Source organism: Chiroxiphia lanceolata, chromosome 16 (assembly GCF_009829145.1).
Source record: "Chiroxiphia lanceolata isolate bChiLan1 chromosome 16, bChiLan1.pri, whole genome shotgun sequence".
Classification (NCBI taxonomy): Eukaryota; Metazoa; Chordata; class Aves; order Passeriformes; family Pipridae; genus Chiroxiphia; species Chiroxiphia lanceolata.
Window position 1 is genome coordinate 15,541,360 of NC_045652.1, and position 14,230 is coordinate 15,555,589.

A 14,230-nucleotide genomic window follows, 5' to 3' on the forward strand; every position below is an offset into this window, starting at 1 on the left:
ATTTGGTAATAACTTTATTTAAACAGGTGAGCACAAGGAACAAGGAAACTGCAAGAGCAGGCCCTGGAGATCCAGAGCCTCGAGGGAACTCCCAGCAGCACCAGCCCAGGGAACCAGGGAGCTGCTGACAGAGAAAGTGAAAACCAAGGGAAGAGGGAAGATCCTGCTGCAGGGAAGATGCATCTCAGCCCCCTGAACTTTACAAACCAAAGATGGGGAGAGGAGCTGACTGAAGTGGTGGGGGCAGCTGGCATCCCCCACATCCCCCCATCCCTGGGTGGTGGCCCTGCCTCGGGCATCGCGTCCCCCTCGGATCCAGGGCCCCACCTGAGGCAGCAACAGGGACATGTCCCGACTCCTCCCGTGCTCATGCAGTGTGTGAACAGCCATGCAGGCAAATCATCCTCCCCAGCCCCGTTTGGGGCCAAATACAACACGTTCAGGTGTTCAAAACAGTCTTAAATACCCAGAAAAGAAACCCAAAGCACTTTGCAGCCTGAGCAAGCAAAAATAACTTGTAAGGCAAGGAAAAGTGGCTGTAGCAGGACTAACTCTGAGCTTGATTTTATGGAAATGATGCCTCTAGAAAAGCTGTGTTTTGTCACTGAAAATTACATAAATTAATTTCAGCTTTATTCCTACATGTTAAAAATAACTAAACCTGGAGACGGGAGGGGTCGGACACTGAACTACAGCCATGGAAGTGCACGGCAGGGAGGGCTCTTGGCACTCCAGCACCTCAGAGCTGCTGCTGGAGGAGTCACCTCACAGGATGAAGAGATTCCCCCTCTTCCTCTGAGGAGGTGGAATTTGGGGATGCCAAAAAACATGAGCAAAGCTACATCAGCCTGGTGTCACCGAGGGAGGTGCAGGTGTCAGAGAAATGCACTTAAAGGCACTGCAGAAAACATGGTCAGTGATCAGCAGCATTTAATGTCCCAGGATGCTGTTGGGGGCTCCCACCAGTAATACAACCAAGAAATTAGAAACATGGCAGTCATTAAATAAAATTCCCGTGTGCTTTACACAGAGTAAAGCCTTAATGCTGTTACTGTACATGCAGGGCTACAAAATCAGTTTCTTGAAAGAACATGTTACAGAAAAGGTCAGAGGCAACTTCAAATCTTGCACAGACCAGCCCAATTCTTCAAGCAGCAGAATGGACTCTGTTTGCAGACAGGAAACTCTGCAGCCCAGTGTTTGCAGCGCTCCTGGTCACACCAGTGAGCAGCATCTTTCCTGCACCTTTGTACCCCTGACTAGTGTGATCTTCACTGAAATAGCACAAAAAAATCAGAATGTTATAAGGGAAGCCACTTCTGTTCATTTCAGTGACTCCCTAATCTTCCCCCACCCCAAAACCAGAAAGAAACCCCCAAACCAGACGCTTATTCCCCTATTGTGTCCCCTGTCAGTCTGCAGATCAGAAAGGATTCCCAGCTATTGCATGTTCCAGGAGGAAGGAGCCCCTGCCTGCCCACCCTGTGGCTCAGCCTAACCCTACCCCAGATTTTGGGAGCTCAGACTGTGGGAGGGATGAGCTCCAGCACATTCCCATGATCCCTTTGCCCCGAGAGGGCTCCCCAAATTACCTGCTCCTCACTGACTCAACCGGCACCGGCCCTCAGCCACTCTACGCTGCCAAACCTCATTCCAAAAGTGCATCTCCAGAGCCAGAGCCTGGTGTGTGGGCCCTCAGGAAAGCTAACTGATGATCCTGCTGATTGCCTGCAAGGAAGGGAACTCCTCATCCTCAATATGCAAAGCTTTGTGGGTGACCACGTCCTGCTGAGTCAGCACTTGCTTACACGTGGGGCAGATGTAGCAGTCGAGGTCTGCGGGGGAGTCCACCTGCCAAACATTCTTTTTGTTCTTTTTGGGCCTGTTGGAGCTTTGTTTCTCCTTGACTCGGAAGTCGTTGTGAGCAGAGAGCAGTTCCTGCTGCTTCACCGTGTCCGGCAGCAGCACCAACAACTCTTTAAAAATCTTCTTGAAGTTCTCCCCCAGCAGCTCCCGGCAGCTCTTGTAGTACTGTGCTGCAGAGATCACACCCTGCAGGCAACAGCACAGGGGGAGGATTAGAAATACACAGATCTCTTCAAAAATCCCACTGGGATTCAGGTCTCCCAGAGAGGGAGGTTTTGGGAACCCACTCACCTGCCTGAACTGCCCAGAATGAGTTTTAAATTTATTGAACTTGGACTCGTCGCTTTGAAGAAATTCTTTAATGGATTGTATGAGCTGGATGTTCCTCTGCTGGAAGTTCTCAGGTATCAAGTATGATCCGTGACAGGGTTTTGGCCTGCATTGGGAAACACCAAAAGTGACTCTGACGTTGGTTTGTGTCACAGCAAAGTGCCCTGGGACATAAATCCCGAGGCCGTTCTGGTTTACAGGCTGCACGTCCTTCCTCCACCCAGGTCCACGTGCATTACTGTGAGCTGCACACACCTGTCTTGCCAGGATAAAATATGGGATTTCTGTATCAGATTCCAGCTTTACATAGACAGAATATGTAAAATCCAAATTTAACACGGTCCTGACGAGCTGCTTTGTAAGGGGAGTTCACTAAAAAGATGTGGGCAAACACCACACCACGAATAAACTGACAGATAATGCAGGTCCTGTATTAAACTGGCACAGTTTCCCCTCCCCTTTTCTCACAAACTCCTCTTTCTATCCCAGAAAGATCAGAGAGCAGCTACTGGGAAGATCAGGGCAGTGAAGGTCACCAAGGAGAACACACCTCAGCACTTTGCTGCTGGGACTCCGACAGAATCGATGGGAAGGTGAAGGAATATGTTGAAGCTGCAGATTCCCAAATAAATCTAAAACAGACCAAAGTCTGAGCAGCCACACTGCACAGGTTTTCACTTCTTCAGCTGCAGCTACACAGGGCTGTTTTCTTTTACACAACTCTCCTGAATCCAGCCCACAAACACCCCAGGACTTCCCAATGGGAATCTTCACCCAGCTGGCCCCACTCAGAGTAACCCCGAGTGTTCCCTGCTCTGTTTGAAGCCCACCTGACAGAACTGAGGGGCACTGTGGGACATAACTCACTCCCAGGAGTTATTTACTCACTCTTTCAGAGCTGTAGTGACAGGTTCAGAGATGTTGGTGGATGGAATGACAGCGAAGCCCGGGGGGGGTTTGCTGACAGGCACCGACAGGCCCGGAGGCGGAGGAGGGTTCTTCAACAGCACCACGGAGTTAAAGCCTGGGGGGAACAGGGAAGGGGCAGGAGTTAGAACACACAACCCCCCCTCCAGCTAAAACTCACACCAGTGTCTGCCACACTCTGCAGAAGCACCAAGAAGAAGCTGCAGTGCAGACATGACTCTATTGGAGAAAACCTAAAAATCAGAGGCGGAAATCTTCAAGAAGCACTTCAGGGTGGCTGATGTTCCTCTACGCAGAAAGCGCTTTAATTATTCATCTACTTTTTCAATGGAAAATAGTTTTTAAAACCCACTCAAAGTCACAATGAAAAACACTTTTGCATTATTAAAGTGAACAGAAATCACCTGAGGAGGCACAGCAGCATCAGGCCTGGCCTCTCCCCCAGCAGGAGCTGCAGAGCAGCACGAACAGCGGTGCCACCTCCATTAAAACCACTCCAAGTCATGCTTGTTGCTGTCTCTCCACTTTTACAAGGTCATGGCTAAAAGCAGGGCAGGAAACCTCTGCAAACACGGGAGGAAGCAGCCAAGGAAGCCGACTGAGGAGTGTCAGCAGGCACAGGACACTGCCAGATTCCCTTCACCCACAGTGGCCTCCCAAGCAGATCCTGGAGCACAACAGCTCCAAGAAGAAGAGCAGGGACAGGTGAAAACCAGCTGCTCATCCATGAGCCACCCCAGCGACCAGACACCTCCAGCTGTGTGGGACAGAGGTGTCCCCAACACTGCCACTGCTTTAGCCAGGATTCTCAGAGGACATTCCAGCCCCCCTGTGTCACCCAGGCTGCTTTACCTCCAGAGCCCAACCTGGCACCTGGTGGCAGAACCTCACACGAGAGCCAGAAGGAGACTTATACAGTCCATCCACGGGCCATGTTTCTCTAAGCCACTTCCAAGCAAAGCTGGCTGTGCTTCCCCATCCCTGGAAGTGTCCAAGGCCAGGTTGGACAGGGCTTGGAGCAACCTGGGCTAGTGGAAGGTGTCCCTGCCCATGGAAGGGAGGTGAAATGAGATGATCCTTAAGACCCTTCTCAAACCAAACCATTCCAGGATTCTGTGACTCCCTCTGCGCTTACCTGGTGGCGGGGGCATCCTGGCTGATCCTGAGCTCCCAAGAGCTGGGAAGTCTTCCTGAGGTAAAGGGCATTTGTTAGTCACTGTGGGCTTTTTAAGGCCGGGGGGCTCTTTGGGTGTACCACAGACCGCTGAGGACTTTTCCGAGTGACCATTCATGACAGCTGTGGGTCTGTCGGGGCCGTGGGGAGCAGGGAACACCCTGGAGGGCTGCTCTGCTTCCGGGGGCTTTTCCGTGGATGGCCTGGGGAACGCCGTGTCCGGGGACGGGCGCGGGGACGACGGTCTCTGCTTCTCAACCCCCACCTTCTTTTTCTTGCCCACTTTCGTAAAAGTCTGTGAGGTAGAAGCTGCCAGCAAGGACGAGACGTCGAACATGGTCGGCGTGTTCCGGATCTCCTGGGTGGTCAAGCCACCGCCGCCGTCTTCGTCGTCCGACTCACAGAGTTTATTGCTCTTCTTACTTCCCTTCGAGGTGTTCAAGGATGGTTTTTTGGCTGGCTGGCTGACACAGGGGTTGGTGATGGCTTTGACCACGTTTTTGCTGGAACCGTTGTTCCATGCAGATGTGATGTTGGTTACTGTCTTATTGTTGGGCTTCATTTTGGACACCAGGGCTGGGAAGTCCTCCTCTTGGAAGGCCGCTTTCTTTGCAGTCGCTGTGTATGTCAGAGACATCCCAGACGAGATGGTGGGAGCTGCAGAGGATGACAGGCTTGGGAAATCTTCTTCTTTAAGCTTAACCAGTGCTGGCTGGGCAGAGCTGTGAGGAAGGGAGAGGTTGGGGTTACCCTGTTACGGCAGCACAGCCCCAACGGGCAACACGAGCCCCACAACTCTCCACACCCTTCCTCAAACTGTTACTAAGGGTGGCACAAGTGACCCAGCTTTAACAGGACACAAATGCACTCAGGGTTACCAACTGCACCTGCAACGGGTCTCCTCAAGAAGTGCCACCACAGCCTTGCTGTATTATCAGCACTGTATCAGCACCCCTCACCTTGACCAGAGCTGGTACAGGCACATTCGAGCTGCCACATCCTGCAAAGGCAATGCTCTCGGGGACATGGTGGGATTGTTGGGCTGTCCTGGGCAGAGCCAGGAGCTGGACTTGATGATCCTTTTGGGTCCCTTCCAGCTCAGGATATTCCATGATTCTATGATTCCAAGACCAAGCCATGAGCTGCAGCAACAGCTGGTGCCACAGGTGAGCGGCACAGAGACATCTCGATGCAGGAGGGGATGGGCAGGGGAGGCACTGAGAGATCAATCTCCCAATATTATTTTCCACAGAAATGCAGGCCATAAATAAACTTCTAAATCTGCTTTCTCACTGCTGCAGCCCTGCACAAACTTACCCTTGGAGAGGTCCTGCTGGCGAGCCAATTGCTGGAAAGTCATCTTGGCTGAGAGCACCGTTAGCAGCTGCTTCTTTTGGAAGAGTGACAAAAAGAGCAAAGAAATGTTTTCAACTCAAGCCCATTCATTGCAGAGTGGGGGCTACCAATGAACACAACAGCAGCATTACCAAGTCCTATTTTCAGCAGCTGATGATGCCATTAACTGACATTCCAGAACGATTTAAATCCATGCATCACTGTTTCCTTCAATTAAATGCATTCACCATTATGTCATGGCGTACAGGAAATTCATGATACTTAAAGTGAGTAAAACATGGGGGGGAAGTACTTAGCGAGGGAACCTTCTAGAAACTGAGATGCCAATGCCCCCAGTGTTGCCCCGAGGTTGCCACTCAGCTGCCTGCACAGGGTCAGGATGTTCAGCAGAGCCTCCATGTTCCAACTGATTTATGCCAAAGCCTCTTCACCCGGAAAGCTGCTCCCCTGAGCAGCCCCTCGCACCTCTGCCCAAACTGCTCAGCAATTAGTTCCTGGGCAGTGGTTTTACACTGAAACACAGCTCATTCCCAGTTTAATGTGCCTTAAAATCCCAGTTCTGTGCTGCAGAGTGCAGGGACAGATTGGCAATGGCTGTGACACACAAACAGCAAAAGGTGGAAGGGATAACCCCGCCCGACCCCCTAGATGAGCTGTACTCATCAACCACACAGAGCTCTCAGCAGCTCCCAGCTCCTAAGGAAGTTCCATAAAATCTTTAAGTGAAAATCTTGTTGCAGGAGCAGTAAAACAGTGGAAAATGGATTTGGAGGAACAGTAATATCAAAACAGTACTGCACTGTGTTTATGTGCCCCATAACGGACCTGGGTCAGGTTTGCTTTCACCAGTTACAAACTTCTACTGGGAATAACTTGCTCTCAAAAAAGGGGAAACTCAAGTATCCCAAAAATCAGTTCTTCCTGCTTGAGTGGGAAATGTAACGTTCTTGGGTTATCTTGCTTTGGATGTACCATCACCTCCTGTTGTATGTTACCTGCATTTGACATTTCTACCCAGCTCCACCTCTGGTCCAACCTGCTGCAGGATCCCAGCCCGCTGGGACACGTCCCACTGCAAATCCCTGTGGCTGACTTAAGGCTCTGCAGAGCTCCATCCACATCCAGCAGCTCTTGGGAGCAAGGCACAGCGATTCCCACTTGTGCCAGGCTGATGTGAGCCCCATCCCTGCTCCCTGCAGCTGCAGCACCTCTTCCACACTCACCTGCCACATCGTTCGGAGCCTTTGGCACACGTTTGGAGCCGAGCACGTCGGGATCCCTCAAATCCTCCTTCTTCCCTCTGCTGCCGCCGCCGTCCTCTTTGTCCTCCACCCTTTTCTTCTCTTCCTGCCGTTTGGCTGCCACAGATGCCCTGACTGCTGCTGCAACATCCCTGTCTTCTTCTTCCCTGCAGGACAGGGCACATCTCCTTGGTCAAACAGCAAGGAGCACGGAGCAGCTGCCTCGCTCCAGCTCTCACCTCTCCAGTGCCAGCTCTGGTGACATCCCTGACCTCATGCTGCCACCTGCTGAACCAGCCCCACCACTCCAGTCCACCCCAGCCAGGCAACATTCCCCCCTGCATTTCCAAGTTCTCCGAGTGGGAATAACAATCCAGGCCAGAATTGGTATGAACAGGGAGAGACAGCACCAAGGACGAATGGGGCACCTGTCTCTCCCGTTCATTTTCAAACATATGGAATCATTTTTGGAGGCCATGGGAACTCTTGGAGACACAGCTGGTCATGAACTCCCAACACATGCATGATCTACATGCAACACCAACATAGGAGTGTTTTGGGATGGACTTTTTCCTCACTGGAATCACCAGTAATGCCCATCCAGCGAGAAAAAGAAGAAAATAAGATGTGCAGGATGTATAAAGCACCCAGGTCTGGTGTGGATGAAGAGACACAGAAATGCAAAATTTCATTTCAATATTTCACCCTCTTCCTTTTCCCAAGCACTGTCTGGCCACACAGAGATGTGTTAGTTCAATGAAAAGCATGGTCCTTAGAACAGGAATTTCATGACTACCCAGACCAAAAACTCCATTAAACCTGCAGAGACTCATCACCTACTTCAGAAAACCCTACTTGGAGAAGTTTGCATAAAAACAGCTGCTGAAATTAATTTAGGGTTCTGAGTTTATTTAACCCTAAATTATTTAACAAGCTGAGGATCACATTGTTTGCTTCCTGAGCTGAAACTTCACACAAAGTAATTCCATGTTGACCAAGCTTGTAGCCAGCACACGGACTTGGATTTCAAGCTCATTCTACTCCCAGCTGAGGATTCATCACAGAGGCCTCCAAATTTTGTACCCACTTCCTACAGATCCACCAAAATATTGTGAATTGGCAAGTGAAAAACAACACTGAATAGGAGTAAAACTCCACCCAATGTTGTGCTACTCACCTCTTGTACCTCCAGCTGCCTCTCCTGTTCTGTTGGCTCCCCCGGCCATTCAACCTGCCCGTCCTCCCTTGCCTGTTGTACCTGTCAACCTCTTCATAGTCCTCTGCACCTACAACACCTGAACAGGAGGGAGGGTTGATCACTCTCAGTTATTTCTCTAATCTGGCCATCACACTCTGCCTGAAAAATGCAAAAATACACTCGTACAAAGAAATTATCTTCATTTCTTCTGATGACTAAGTCAGCAGCTTTCCCTAAAATTATGTGTCATTGTTAAATCCATGCATGGGGGGAAAAATCCTACAATTCAGGTAGAAAGGGACCTCTGGATATCACCTGCTCCAGCCCCTCACTCAAAGCAAGGCCAACCCAAAAGCACATCAGGTTGCCCAGGGCCTGGTCTGGTTAAGTTCTGGTCACCTTCAACCTCTACAACCTGTCAGGTCCTGTTCCAGGATGAACAGGAAGAATTTCTTCATGGCTACGAAATGTTCACCAGATGTTCTTGAAAACCCTCAGAGCAGTGGAATGGTTTGGGTTGGAAGGGAACTTAAGGATCAACCAGTTGCAGCCCCTGCCATGGGCAGGGACACCTTCCACTAGCCCAGGTTGCTCCAAACCCTGTCCAACCTGGCCTTGGACACTCCAGGGATGGGGCAGCCACAGCTTCTCTGGGCAACCTGTGCCATGCTCCCCCAGGGAAGAATTCCTTCCCAGTCCCTGGAACAGCTCCATCTGTGCCCCGCTCACCCTCGTTCCTGCGGGGGTGCCGGGGGGTGTAGGTGAACTGGAGGTCGATGTGGCGGTTCTGCCGGGCCTCGGCCCTGCTCTTGCTGTGACAGGCTGTCTTGTGGGCCTTGTAGTCGATCTCGGTGCGGAAGGCGTGCGTGAACTGCTCCGTGCTGCACCGGCCCTCCTCGCACAGGAAGTGCTTCTCGCGGAAGTGCTCCCGCAGGTACTCGTAGTCACTGCGGGGAAAACGCAGAGCTCACACCCCTCCAGCACCTCCTTCTCGTGGCACACGGCCACTCTTCTGATGACAAATGCGGGTGGTTGGTTTTTGTTATATCCCCAGGGAAGCCTTCCAGTGAAATCCCTTCTGTACGGCCAACACAGACCACAGGGCACAGCCCAGCTGTCCAACCAAACCCACTGGTGGATGCTCATCACACCCAGCTGTGCTTAGGGTATTGTATTTTGTATTTCACACAAAAAATTACTTCTGTCCCCTTTGCACGTGAACTTTGGAGCATTAGAATCATGGAATTACAGAATTGTTAAAGTTGGAAAAGACCTCTAAGATCCCTGAGTCCAACCATCAACCAGCACCACCACCATGGCCCCAACTGCCACACCCACATGTTTTTTGAACACTTCCAGGGATGGGGACTCCACCACTGCTCTGGGCAGCCTGTTCCAATGCTTGTTAACCCCTTCCATGAAGAAACATTCCTAATGTCCAGTCTACACCTCCCTGGTGCAATTTGAGGCCGTTTCCTCTTGCCCTGTCCCACTCTGGAGGTACCACACCAGACAGCTGCTGTCGGGCTGCAGAGCACAACCTTCCATGCTTAACATTAATGAAGAAAACCTTAAGGCATGAACTAGACACGAAGTGAATATTTTGGCTGTTTGTCTGAGGAACAAGAGACTGCAGCCAACCTGCTCCCATTCTTCCACTCTGCCATCAAACACCACTTTCACTGAAACTCAAAGCAGACCCAGGCAATTTCTTCCCCCCCCCCCCAGTTTAAGGCACGGAAAGAGCTCGTATAAAGCACGTGCTCAGCCCAACCTGTAGTACTCCTGAGCGCCGTCGGAGTCGCAGAAGTGGCAGAAGTAGTGATCCCTGCGCAGGTGTTTGAGCAGCTCGTCGTTGTCCAGGTACCGCTCGTCGCAGAACTTGCACAGGGGGTGCCCCCGGTGGGACGTGTCGTCGGGGTCCCCATGGATCCGGTGCCGGGCCAGGTCCTTCCTGGAATACCACTTCCTTTCAGAGGTGAAAATCTGCAGGGATGGACAGACAGATATAACGCATCACCTCTTGGGGACTGAGAACAGGAAGGAGCCGGGGTTGTGCCCAACTCGTCCGTCTGGAGGAGTCAAAGACTCGCTTCAAAAAGATGCAGTTTGACCACCAACACCTACAGTGTTTGGTGATTTCAATTCAAGTGATGGATCCAAATGAAATCCAACTTGAATTTCTCTCAGTTTGTACACTGGAAACAGATCTAATTAACTTTTTTTCCCCTTTCACTTTTTTTTTTGATACAGCAACAAACTCTAAATTATCATCTCTGGGGGAGGAAAATCCTAAGTATGCATTTATGAGCACACAGTATTTTGCATACTCAAATTAAAAGGCCTCATAAACCCCCAGTGAGCTGTTTTACTTTCCTCAGACAGCAACCACCCAAAATAGCTACAGAGTAGACACTTGGATGAACAAATTCTGCATCACAAGCCAACCCTCTGTCCCCACTAACACGTGAGCTATTTTGGTAGGAAGGTTCTGGAGACGCCAGAAGGATCAACCCAGCCTTGACAACAGAATATCCTTTATTTCTGGCCTAGACAAGGCCTGGGAACTTGCTCTGGGAAAAGGTTTTGCCAGGGCTGATGGACTGAAGCTTCTGCAAGTTTAAGAGCTTCTTTTCAGTGGGTACAAGTAACTCTTTGGAACAGTGGAATTTTTTTCAGCGAAATAAAAATCTCTACAGTATTCTGAAATCAAAAAGCAAAAGTTTTAATATTGTTTGTGAATTCTCTAGGAGAGAAAATGACAAACAAGTTCTCTCAGTGCTGGCTACACTGACCATGAAATACCTCCCTGGGGTCCTGCCCTCCCTCCCTTCAATCAGCTCCGGGGATTGCACGACCACAGGAAAGAGTCAAATCTGTTCCCAGTCTTATAGGGTTCACTCAGGTCAACCTGCTCCCTTCTGGATCCCATCCCTTCTGGCAGCAAACTCCAGCTCACCTGGCACACACCAACTGTGGCACCACCACCGTGGGGTTTAATTTAAAATCTGGAGAACCTCCAGCCCTCCTTCATTAATCAGTTTGTGGAAGCTGAAAGACTTCAAATAAAGCAACTGGCCTCGCTGCAGGCAGGCAGAGGAAACTAAAATAACTGCTGTTCAGCCACCTCCTTCTTCCCAGCTCCCCAGGTACTCTGGGAAGTCATGGAGGGAAAGCCTCCTCCTCCCCACACATCCCAGCAGAGGCCCAGCTCACCTTTAGGTGTTTGACACAGAGTTTGCAGCAGAAGAGCTCGTGCTGCTTCCTCATGTGCTGCTCCAGGTCTGCAAAGGTGTTGAAGGGCTTGGCATCGGGGCACAAGGAGCACTCGTGCTGCAGCAGCTTCCTAAGGGAGGAGAGAGTTCCCAAAAATGTGCCACTTCCCTCCCAGCACCCCGAGACCTCCATCAAAACACAAGCATTCTGTCCCTGGCAGAAGGCTCCAGCTTTATGGGTCTTCCAGTATCTGTAATGAGGTTTGAGTTCTGCTTATTCCAAGAATTTTGTCCTATGTCAGGAGTGGGATGGAACCAAATTACACTGATGGTTCAACTGCAGGAGAGGAGCTGAGCAGTGTAAGAACAACATTGTCCCTAAAACTGAGGGGACTGTAACAACCCCTGTGCTTACTGGAGATCCAGCTGGTTCCTGCAACATTCACACCCAGTTTCATTACACTTTCCACTGTCAGAAACTGAGGAATACAGTGGGAAGGGATAAAGAATTGTAATAGAAAAGGAGGGGGAAAAAAACACCACAAAAACGTCCACCCCACAGGGGTTTCCAACTCTGCCAGAGCACTGGTCTCAGTGGGAGACTCCCACTCCCTCATTTCCATAAATATGACACCATGTAAAACTGTAAATGTATCAAAGTTACATCCTTAGCACAAACCAGGGTGGATATAATGCTCAATTCTCCAAGAAAAAGGTTCCAATGCCTGTATGGCTTCATCTTTTTCACACTTTCCTTTTAGGTGCTTTTAATTATCTTAAACCCTCCTAACTAAGCATATTATGAAAAATACTTGTGGAACACGATGCTCATGCCACGGTTTTACTCTCCATTGGTTTTTCACTTCAGCCTTTTTCTCTCTCATTCAGAATTAAGATCTTTGTAAAAGCCAAGAGTGCTCTTCATATAATATTTGGCACAACTGGGCTGGGTAAGTCCTTAATCAGCCCAGCAATAAATACAAGACTAATTTTATTGGCACCTGCAGATATTAATATACAATTAATAGTAATTATATCTTCACCAATTTCCACAGCAGCCATGTAAGGAATGGAAAGGTTTTCAGCAAGTTTGGTGCTGCTGAAGGTGCAAAAAATGACTTTTACTGACAGAGCAAAGCTGCTGTGCTGCAGCACTCCAGCCTTGAGAGGCCATGAGTGCCCCCTCCACTGCCCTGCTCCAGCCTCTCACCTGCCCAAACATGTGCCCAGCAGGTGACTCATGTACCCAGCACCTCCATTCCCAGGAAACCACAGCACCCTGCCCTCCCAAACACTTCCTGCCACGTCCCAGAGAGGGGCCAGAGCTCACCTGTACAGGGCATAGACCTCCCCATCCATGAAATAAATGTCGTATTTCTTCTCATGCTGCAGCTGGTGAAGGGCTATGGAGGAGAAGGACGGGAGCTTCCTCCCAAAAACCACCTGTGGGACACAACACCGGGATCAGGGGGAGCTCTGGGATCCCAAGGAGCCTGCAGGGGCTCTGGCATTGCAGGCAAACTCTGGGATCTGGGATTCCAGGGAGCCTGCAGGGGCTCTGGGATTCCAGGCAAACTCTGGGATCTGCCCTGTGCCAGTCTCAGCTGTCACCATCCCCAGGCATTGTCCCCAAAGCCAACAGGACTTGTCCTTATCAGCTGCCCGGGAAACGTGGATTGGACCAGCCTGGCCTTTGGATTTTGAACGAGATCAGGAAACGTTTCTGGTCTGTTTTGCTCCAACAGCTGCACCGAGAGTAAATACCCTCAACCAACCGAAGCCTTCCCACAGGGAATGCCTGCCAGGAGCCCTGCACTCGGCTCCTCCCCATTTCCTGTGGGATCACAGGGAAACCTGGAGTCTCCAAGGGACTCAATTACACAGGGTCCGACTGGGAAACCACTGTCTCTTATTTTCTTAACTCCTGGGAAGGCAAGGAACAAAACACCACAACAATTCCCGAATTATCTGTGCCACGTGCCCGGGATCCTCCCTGCTCTCGTTGGACTCTGGAGGCTGCAGCTGTTCAAGGTATAAATCCTTCAGGAGCCACCTACCACTGCTCCAGCACTCATTCCCAGTCTGGGAATTAGAGGGGACACAGCAACACTTGGGGAACAGCTGGAGTTACCTGTCCCAGCCCAGAGAGGCTGAGACACAAAAATACAAGAAAAGTTTCAGTTCTTACAGTAAAAACTACGTTACAAATCCAGAAACGGGTAGCCCAGAGAAGCTGTGGCTGCCCCATCCCTGCAAGTGTCCAAGGCCAGGTTGGACGGGGCTTGGAGCAACCTGGGCTAGTGGGAGGTGTCCCTGCCCTTGGAGGGGGTGGGACTGGATGGCCTTTAAGGTCCCTGCCAACCCAAACCATTCCAGGATTCCATGAGCCCTCCTAAGAGCAGACGCTTCCTGGGACAGGGAGCAGAGGCTCCATCCTGCGCCGGCAGAGCGAGCCCTGCTGACTTAAAACCAAAAAATATCCACTTTAAACTCCATTTTCTCATTATTTCGCCTCCCACCCGCCCGACCGGCGGCGGCGCCCCGGGAGCGGCGCGGAGGGCGGATAACCCGGGGCTCCGTCCCCGTCGGTCCCACCCAGCCCTTTCCCGACCGCCCCGTGCCCGAAGCGCTGCCCGGCCCGGCCGAGGCCCCCCCGCTCCCCTCTCAGCCCCGGCCTCACCTGCCGCAGCTCCTCCCGGCACACGGCGCAGTAGCGGACGCCGCAGAGCGCCCGCATCCGCACGGAGCAGCGGTAGCAGATGGGGTGCTCGCAGCGGCCGAGCGCCAGCACGTCCAGCTCCCCGCAGCACAGCACACACGGCCCCTCGGCCGGGCCCGGCCCCGCGCCGGCCATGGCGGCCATGGCGGCCTCGGCCCCGCGCCGCCCCGCCCACACCACCGAGCGCGGGCCAGAGCGCCGCAC

General features: G+C 51.4%; 1 protein-coding gene across 2 annotated transcripts; it reads right to left on the bottom strand.

The window, feature by feature from the left end:
* Position 1: 1 nt before the first annotated feature.
* Positions 2 to 14,201, bottom strand: ZNF598 (zinc finger protein 598). 2 transcript variants are annotated; one of them, XM_032703844.1, is made up of 12 exons: positions 13,988 to 14,201; positions 12,638 to 12,750; positions 11,309 to 11,438; positions 9,867 to 10,078; positions 8,822 to 9,039; positions 8,072 to 8,189; positions 6,877 to 7,061; positions 5,615 to 5,684; positions 4,259 to 5,019; positions 3,085 to 3,220; positions 2,158 to 2,302; positions 2 to 2,052 (listed from the first exon to the last, which is right to left on the bottom strand). In XM_032703844.1, exons 1-12 carry the CDS (start codon positions 14,168 to 14,170, stop codon positions 1,705 to 1,707), a joined length of 2,619 nt encoding a protein of 872 aa, XP_032559735.1. In that variant the 5' UTR covers positions 14,171 to 14,201; the 3' UTR covers positions 2 to 1,704. The 2 variants fall into 2 exon arrangements, with proteins under 2 accessions (XP_032559735.1, XP_032559734.1); XM_032703843.1 differs by having other exon boundaries at positions 5,615 to 5,687.
* Positions 14,202 to 14,230: the final 29 nt, after the last annotated feature.